This window comes from Cynocephalus volans, chromosome 4, assembly GCF_027409185.1.
Source record: "Cynocephalus volans isolate mCynVol1 chromosome 4, mCynVol1.pri, whole genome shotgun sequence".
Taxonomy (NCBI): Eukaryota; Metazoa; Chordata; class Mammalia; order Dermoptera; family Cynocephalidae; genus Cynocephalus; species Cynocephalus volans.
The window spans coordinates 165,626,175-165,635,681 of NC_084463.1; the positions used below are offsets into that span (position 1 = coordinate 165,626,175).

The 9,507-nt window shown below is 49.8% G+C and overlaps 1 protein-coding gene across 1 annotated transcript; it reads right to left on the reverse strand.

The window, feature by feature from the left end:
- Positions 1-1,133: 1,133 nt before the first annotated feature.
- Positions 1,134-3,227, reverse strand: LOC134374845 (heterogeneous nuclear ribonucleoprotein H-like). Its single transcript, XM_063092888.1, has one exon. It carries the CDS (start codon positions 3,180-3,182, stop codon positions 1,764-1,766), a length of 1,419 nt encoding a protein of 472 aa, XP_062948958.1. The 5' UTR covers positions 3,183-3,227; the 3' UTR covers positions 1,134-1,763.
- Between the last annotated feature and the right edge of the window lie 6,280 nt (positions 3,228-9,507).

Consider the following 9,507-nt stretch of genomic DNA (forward strand, 5'->3'; position numbering starts at 1 on the left):
AACTCAGAAGTCAAACGGTTGGTGTTGGAAAAGCAGATGTATTCAGCTGAAGGAGACGGCAGCTACCCCATCTCAAAGATTTACATTTACTGAGGGGTCTTTAAAGGAAGCGTTGAGGGAATGGAATGTGGGAGGTGAAAAGCTGGAGAGCAGGAGACGTGAGTTACGAGGGGTCCGTGTCAATGGGTCAGGTACAAGGTCTCGCCAAGGCCTCGTCTGGTTTCTGTTCTCATCTTCTCTGTTATCTCAGGACCCTGCAAGATTTTGATTTGCGCCTGTGTACTTGGCTGGTGCCCAAGGTCAGCTTCAGTCATTTGGCCTTGATCATATCTCAAAACTCTACAAGTCGCAAAGAAAGAACTGTTAGCTTTGCAAAGTACTAATTAGCTTCTCGGCCTTGTTTTCCTACTTAGCGAGCGAGATAAGAAAGTCAGGGGATGGGAAGCAAGAGTGGAGAGAAAAAAACTGTCCTTTTTAAAATCCTCCCCCCCTCTGCAGCCCAGGCAGCTTTAGGTCCCAACATGGCTTCGGTCCTGTTCACTCCAGCAAAGTCAGTTCACATGTGCCTGGGGGCAAGCAGGACAGGCCCTGGCCAGCCATGGGCAGCGCTCACACTGACCACACAGCCCACTGCTCTGGCCCCAAGGGAGCCAGTCGTGGAGGGAGGGCCAGGCCAAGCATGGGGGGCTGGCCGGGCAGTGTGGGTGCCCCCAGGGCCCACCCCTGACACGACACTTAGGCAGGCGAGAGGAAGCTGGACACATGGAGGCCTATGCCAGAGCAGGGCACAAAGGACACTGCTGACAAAACCGACTCCACTTTACTCGGTTGTCAAAATGAATAGCTCCAGAGACTGGGCAGGGCTCACACCAAGTGTAACACAGAAGTAAGTTCAGTACAGACATCAAGTTTAACACAAAAGCAAGGAAGACACATTTAAAGCTCAGTGCAGAGCGCAGGCTGGCTCAAGACAGTGAGCAGCTGCTGAAAGTAGGTTCGATACAAAGTAAGGCACACACACCTCACCAGCCGCTGCAGGCTGCCTAGCGTGAGCAACAGCACCGCCGTTAGCTGGGATTTGGCTTTTATGGCTTGTCTGTCTAATGAATATTCATTTTTTTTTTTTTTTGCACTTTTTAAAAGGAAGATTTATTTGACAAGTTTCACTTAGCGCAATACACCTAAAAAGAAACCACAATACAATGAAAGATTTAAATCAAGGCCTCAGAATTTCATACAAACACCAAGACCAAAGTCCTAAAGTACTGGTATTGCGTCTCAAATTTTCCCTATTAACTTAAAAAAAAGCTTAAATTTACGTGCCTTACAGGTTATTAAATGAAACTACAATTAACAAACATGCCAAATGTTTCACTTTTAATTGTAGACACAGCTCCTATATTGAGTTTTACAAAAAAGCATGTCTTTCAACATGCATCCAAACAGTGTTCAATGTAATATGGTATAAGAGCAACATTTAACATAATTCAACTGCTTTAACCTAAATACACTTACTGCTTAAGTGCGTCCTACAATATAACTAACTTGAGAAAAGCTGAAAATTGTTTAACAGTTATAGTTTCAACTTCGTTGTTACATCCTAGATGAGTTGTGTTAAAAAATACTGGACCTTAAGTCTAAAACAATCCTGATTTTTCACTTATAAGTAAGCATAAATCACAAGCTTGTATTGCAAAAACTGTTAAACTGAAGTTTTTTTCTTTTAAAAAAAAAGTTGACCAAGAGTCAGTGATCAGGATCAATTACATTCCCCATCCACCACTCATACTGGACATGCTAGACATCCCTCCCATTCCGTTCACGCCCATAGATGCACGGCTTCCACTACTGTAGTAGCTGCTGTTCACTGCTCCTTGGTTACCATATCCACTCATGCTGCTCTGGCCACCATAGCCGCCTCCATAACCACCACTCAGCTGCTGACTGGCTGGGCCACCATAACTGGATTGGTTTGACAAGCCCATGCCTCCCATCATTTGGCTACCATAAGCACCACCGCTTGCTCCTGCTGTAGAATTCAAGAAGAGTTCTACATATCTGTGTTCGTAAGCACCACCGCTTGCTCCTGCTGTAGAATTCAAGAAGAGTTCTCCATATCTGTGTTGCATATTTGCTTTGTCTTTTGACATAGCTGCCACAGCATCTTCATGGGTCGCAAACTCAACATCTGCTTCACCAGTTACTCTGCCATCAGGACCAATTTCAATGTGTACTCTCACAGGGTTGAGCGGTGAAAAAAAATTATAAATGTCATTCTCAGTAGCTCTGTAAGGTAATCCCCGCATGTGTACACAGTGTCCTGTTGTGCTCTGGAAAGTAGAGCCACCATCCCCATATCTGTGATCAGACATTCCTGAAAAACAATAATTGAGGTCTCTTCCAAATCTATCTGACCCAAATCCATAGCCATCATTATAGCCATTATAATCATCATAGCCTCCATAACCTCCACCATAAGCACCACGCCTCATCCTCTCAAAGCCAGCTCCTCTGCCAATGCTGTTATACCCTCTGCCAGCCCCAGGTCTATCATAGGGACCTGGCCGCTGCATAGCCATAAGCTTTCGTGGTGGATCATAGTGAGTTCTAACTTCAGCTCGACTGCTCTTAAAGATTTCGATATACCTGTGCCCTATTCTTTCCTTGTGTTTCTTTAGAGCCTTTTCAGCTATTTCCTGTGAAGCAAACTGCACGAAGGCCTCCCCCGTACTCCTCCCCTGGAAGTCCACCGGCAATGTTATCCCATTTGGCACGATTTCCAACCCTGAGAAGAACTGAACAATTTCTTCCTTGCTACATCCAAAGGGGTGTCCTCTAAGCCGTACAAAGCCATCATTGGCCGTGTCAGGACTATTTGGACCAGTATGCTTCAACACCCAATCCATTTCAACGTTGTTTGACTTGAATACTTCAACATATCTGTGTCCCATAGTTTCTCTGTCTTTTTTCAGGGCCAATTTGACTTCGTCTTCTGATTCAAGTTCAACAAATGCCTCGCCACTCGGTCTGCCTTCTCTGGTGTAGATGAAACGAATACCTTGGGCCCCATTTTGAATTTTGCAGTCAGAAAAAAAACGCTGCACTTCATCCGCCGAGCAAGACCAGGGCAAGCCCCGGACCTTCACCACGAATCCCTCTCCGCCTTTGGTGCCCAACGTCATCGTCTCCTAAGTCGTCCTGGCGTCGAAAGAGACTACACGTAAGCCTCCGGCGTGGCTTAGACGAAATCTAATGAATATTCAGTTAAAGGGATGGTTGCCTGTTACATGCACCAGGCATATTCAAGAATATTCTGCGCTCTCTACTGAGCATGCCACTGGATTTGCATAACCCAGCCCCCTGTGGTCTCATTTTCCCCCTGTTGGTGCTGAAAATAGGTCTAAGTGGCAACAGTAACTCTCCTCTAGGGGAGAGCCCCGAGGAGGGGGCCTGAGACCTCAGGGAGTGGCTGGAAACCCAAGCCCAGGGTAACTGAGCACCTCCTATCTCACCGCGAATGCAGGGCTGGTCCACATGAGCATGAGCCGATGTAATTCACCATGTTCATGGGCTAGAAGACAGAAACATCTTCATTTCAGTAGATCCAGAAAAAGCATTAGATAAAATCCCAGAACCTTACAAAAACTTCCAGCCAACTAGGAGCACAAAAGGGTTTCATCAAACTGATAAAAGGTATCTACAAAGAACTTAGAGCTGACATTTAGCGGATGTTATACTTGGTGTTGAAAGACTGACTGCTTTCCTCACGCCAAGCGATAAGGCAAAGACCTCGGCTCTCGCCCCTTCTGCCCAGAATTGCACAGGAGAGTCCAGCAGTGCAAAGAGCTTCCTTCCTTGGCATAGACCTGGATTTTCATCTGGTATCATTACCCTCCTGCTGCATTTCTCATCCTGCATGTCATTTGGTGATGATTTCATCTATTGTATATCTGAAAACCTCTTTATTTTGCCTTCTTCTTGAAAAATATTTTGACTGTATAAAGACTGACAATTGTTTTCTTTCCAAACTTTGAGGCATCTTCTCCACACTCACACCCTTGCACCTCTTCCAGCAGGAGATGCACTTCACCTTTATCTTTGGTCCTCTGGACCCATGTGTCTGTTTCTTGTCTGGCCGCCTTGGGGACGGCTTGGTTCACTGGGCAGACATGTGTGCTATAAAGACACAGTAACGGCATCACGTGTGGTGGTGTCCAAGGGGAGCCTAACAGAGACCAACCTGCATGAGTCTAAAGGTGATTTGTAACCAAGGTGCAGAGCAACGGGAACGGCCGTGTTCGTATCCATGTGCCGGGGCCATGGGATCGCCACCAGCTAAGTTGGCCACGTGGCCTTTTGGCTTAGGCTGAAGCAGGGTAATCATGCAACCTACCTACTTCAGAGAGTTGCTGTTAAAATTACTGGCTCAGCACACACACAGTGATTAGAGCAGCATGAGACAGGAGATCACACGTGAGCATTTGCTGTTGCGAGTGTGGTTGCCAGCACGTGTCTTCCTCCCCTGTGCAGAGCCCCATGGCTGCACAGACCTGAGCACCCCTCAGGGGCAGGGGGCTCCACAGGGTGGACGGTCAGTCCTGGGAGCAGCTTCCCTCCAGGAGAGCAGCTCAGGGCTGACCATCCGTTGACCCCTCCCAGGATGGCACCGTCCACAGCCCAGCTCCAGGAAGGGCCGGCAGTTGAGAGCCATCTGCCAAAAAATCTCAAAGCAGGACACTGGTCGTGTTTCATGAAATACACATTATTTATATTAACATGCAACAGGCACATTGTTGTTTCAAGGGAATTAGTCAACATTTTAAAAGTTTCTGAGTTACAGTTTCTAATAGAGTAAGTAGAGAGAGAGAGATATAACCACCTCAACAACAAAAGCTCTCTGGGCTCCTCAGTACCTCTTAGACTGGAAGCCGCTGGTCTAGCTTAAGCCTCAGCTTTCTCTGTCCCCTCATGCCTTTCTTCGCAGAGGAGAAGGGAGGGATGTGACAAGGGGGTTGGGAGAAGCAACCTGGAGGGAGTGCCCTCTCCACCTGCAGGGGTGTGGCCCATGCAAGGGGGACAGAAGGGGGCAGGATGGAGGGGCAGATATGGAGTAGGCGTAGTTTAAGGGGCATCTCAGGAGGCCCATTCATTAGCCATCCAAGCGTGTTCTCCAATTCAGTTTCACAAGCGGTAGAGCTAATGTTCTCCGTCGGACACTGTGTCCTCATTCATTCATTCATTTCCCATCAGTAGCTCTAAACTCAGGAGGAAGGTTGTTTATTAAGCTGTAATAATCAATACCATGCTTGGCATTTTTGTTCCCCTGAACAAGTAGGAAGCCACTGACTGACTGAGGAGTGGCTGTGTTGCCAGGAGCTCATTAACTAATCTCCTCTGTCCTTACAAAAGAGACATTTCCACAAGGAAATATACGGAACCATAAGCATGCTGCTAACCCCCAAGGGAACTGTTGGCCCAGGGTCAAACCATGCAAAATGCCCTGCATTGTGGCCCCTCCTTGAACATGGGTTAGTAGGGCAGTGGCCCAGCCCTGCAATGTCAGCCTGTCTCCTTACTCCTGGCATCCCAAAGTATCATGTGGAAGTCCTAACCCTGAGTATGACTCTGTTTGGAAGCAGGCCCTTTAAAGAGGTGCCGGGCAGGAATCTCAGATCCTTTTGCCCCTTCCTGTGCAGGTCACGAGTCAGGTAATTGAAAGAAGATTCTAGCAGCTTTATGCAAGGTAGACATATTTTATTCTTCAGATGTGAGCTTCATAGACATGCTTTATTCCTCCAAGATAAGCTCAGGCTCTGCCCTGCTGGCCCTCCATGCTCTGCCAACCAGCAATTCAGAGTAGTTGCCTTTATACTCTTAGTACAAGATAGCGGCCACGAGCCAAGCATTACATAATTACAGCAATCATGCTGAATTATAAATGGGCACACATGCGCAGTTGCACTACTATAACTTGTTTCTAGTGAATTGCTGAATCTTGCTCATTTGTAACAGAGAGGGCCTGACTAAACTTTTTCTACTTTCCTTACAAGAGGTAATTAAGGTTAAATGAGGTCATAAAGGTGAGTGCTAAGCAAATAGGATTAATATTCTCCTAAGAAGAGGAAGAGATACCAGGGACGTGTGTGCAGAGGAAAGGCCACGTGAAGACAAAGGGAGGAGATGCCGTCTGCAAACCAAGGAGAGATGCCTCAGCAGAAACCAGCCCTGCCACCCCTGCTCTCAGACTTCCGGCATCTGGAACTGAGAGAATACAGGAGTGTTACTTAAGTTATTCAGTCTGTGCTGCTTTGTTACAGGAGCCCAAGCTGATCCAGACAGGAGCCTGAATTAGCCCTCCCCTGTCCTCAAACTAGGTCCCCAGAGCCACTCACTCATCAAATGACAGCATGAAATTATGTAAATCAAAACCTGTTACAAATCCTAGTGTAACATGAAACAGATTAATAGGAGACGTTAACCTGCCGCAGTCAGTTTAGGCATTTAAACCAGGCAGAAATGAGTATGATCTGAATCACAGTGTCTCAAGGATTGCTTTAATCTGAACATCTCAAGGATTGCCATGGTGGGTGTCACACTGCACATCTAAATGGACAGAAGGTGCATTGCCCACCAATTTAACTGGCACATATACAAACCAGATTGAGTTTTAGGCAACAGATAATTTCACCTAATAGTCACGGTACAAGTTACATTTTCTAACCAAGTAAAAAAGGTGATAAATCAATTAGAAAGTCATTGGGAACAATCTCCAAAGACATGCGACTTGAATTCTGGTTATAAGATTCTGGGGAAGAGTTAGGAAGGAGGAGATGATGAAAACGTGCGTGGACCCCAAGTGGTGGACGAATTGTCATTGCCGCAGCTGCTGTGGGCTGGGACGTTACATACCAGGCGTTTGCTATTGGCTGGGCATACGCCAGGAACAAGACTCTATACAGGAGGACCGTAGTAAACTGATGACACCCAGCACATAACAGACAAAACGTCTACAGCCAATGACAAGTGCATGAGGGACTAAAGGGTGGGTATTTAGACAGGGTTGTCTGGAGAGGCATCTTTAAGAAGGCGGAAGATGAAAAGGAGTAAAATATGCCCATAGTGGGAGGGAGTGTTCCAGGTGGGGGTTGGGGGAGCAGGAGGGTGTTTAGTGTGAACACGGAAGAGAGGAGCCTGGCTGAGAATGGCAGGGGATAAGGTCAAAGGTGTACCTGCAGCAGTAGCTCAGGGGGTGGGCAGCGTCCTAAAGTCCATGAGCTGTGCGGGAACCTGGGGCAATTGAACCCACGAGGTGGATGTGATGGGTGCAGAGAATGAGCTGGAGGGCACAGCAGCAGGATGGAGCCAGGCCGGGCAAGGGGCTCTGGGTGAGATGTTGACCATGTGGAGGGGCTGGGCAAGGTGCTAGTGGGGATGGGGGTGGATGGCTTGGGGCTGTGCTGTAGAGGTGGCACTGTCAGAACAGCTGTCGTGGTGGGCTGTGCATGAAGGAGCAGGGTCGTAGAGCACGTGATGCATCTGGCAGCAAAGAGAGTTGCCCTTGTTGAGAACCTGGAGAGAACCAGGCATGTGGACACATAACCCGGGCCTGGGCTTGCAGCTGCAGCTCCATCAAAAGTTTAGGTCCAGCAGTAGCAATGCCAGCAATGGCTTGATTACGCCGCTGTTTCTTCCTCATTTTGCCGGCTTTCCTCGGAAGGGATGGCTGGAATGTCGAGGCTGCCCATGCAGGGGGAAGGTCAGGATCCCAGCTCAGCCTCTGTCTGGGGTGGAAGGCAAGGACAGTCAGGGGTGGGGCATTGCTCATCCTCAGCTCCGAGGCTGGAGTCTCCTGGGGGCCTCGTGCCCGGCGCCCTCCTTCCCTCCACGCCTCCAGCTCACTCATCGGCACCCTCTGGAGAGCAACCTTTAGGGACTCCCTGCGCCTCTTCCTCCGGAGGTACCCAGCCAAGAAGTAGATGGCCGGGTGAGCCACACCGACCACGCTGGACAGCAGCAGCAGGAGGTCAAAGGCCAGGCTCAGATACTCTTGTTCTGGCAGGTGCGTGATGACAGCCAAAGGCAGGCCCCAAAACAGGAAGGCGATGGCCACAATGCTGACAGCATGACAGATCCTAGTGGGTGAACACCCCTGGGAGCAGCACAGGCCCTGGATGGTCAGGGTCAGGCTGGACATGACTATCACCAAGGAAATGAGCCCATGAAATATCCTGAAGACTTCGTGAAATGGCTCATATGCCAAGTCCCTCTACCAGTAGTCACAGACCTCATTTACCGCGTGCAAAGGGAGGGCCAGGCCCCAGCTCAGGGCGCTCACCACAGCAGAGGTGTGCTGTGGGCGGTGGTGGTGGCTGCAGGTGGGGAAGAGGATGCACAGAGAGCTCTCAGTGCCCATGCCACCAGGAGATAGACCCACCGTGTCGGAGAAGTAGGAGACGGCTTCCAGGACCAGGACCACGACCACGTGCCACGACACCTTGTGGTACAGCATGAGGACCTTCTCCAGCAGGATCCCAGCTATGCAGGAGAGACTAAGGATATCAGCTGCCATCAGGTTGAGGACACAGGCTGCATGGGGGCTGCCTGGGGTGTGGCAGCAGAGAAGCCAGCAGATTGCACCATTGCCCACCACCCCACAGAGGGCCACTGCCACTGTGATGGGGAGCACAGCCTGCTGCGAGCCCGGCTACTCGCTCCCCGTGCCGTTCACCCTCATGAGTCCTGTGGTCTCTGTCTCATTGTCCAAATCCCGCTCCCAGGAGAGGCTTGAGGGGAGCCGGGCCATGGCGAGCTGGCCTTTGCTGCCTGGGCTAAGCCTATGCAGACAAAATTTGGTAAATCACCAGGCCTGGTGGGAGCGTCAGGGCCACCCTCTGTCACCAAGGGCAGACTCTGCTAGAGTCTCCGGGCTGGTAGGGAGCCGAGGAGCAGAGTCGAGGAGAAAAGCAAGTGCTATGTGGGAGACCCCTCTCTTCCTCCCCAGGCCCCAACCCGTGTCTCCACCACCCCCAGTACTCCCGGTGCTTCAGGCTGTGCCATGGCCAGGTGCCCACCACGCAACCAGCCCTTTACATGGTCGCGTGAAAGGTGTATTTCTATACCTTCACCCACATGATGGTTCTCCAACCATTCCCATGGACACAGAAGGCTTTCCTGATGTGGTTTTGGTGGGGCCACTGGGGCCACTTGTTATGCTGAGACTTCGAGAGTCGGCATGTCCCAGCTGGGGCAGTCGCCTTTCTAGCACTGTGGGATGTGCTGCCTGACCTTTCCCACTGCCCTGTGCCTCCACTCTGCCAGCACATGGGCCACCTCGCAGGACCTTTGCATTTGCTGTGCCGCTGTCCAGATGGGCCCCTCTGCTTCCATGTGCTCTGCACCTTCCAAAGGAGCTTCTGCTGATCACCCAATTAAACACCATACTTGTCCCCTATGACAGTCTATGCAATTTACTTGCTTTCTTTTGCGGGAATACCCCACAGGAATGTA

What these genes read in the sequence shown, in the direction of transcription:
- LOC134374845 (XM_063092888.1), bottom strand. Translation starts at nt 3,182, where the DNA reads ATGACGTTGGGCACCAAAGGCGGAGAGGGATTCGTGGTGAAGGTCCGG.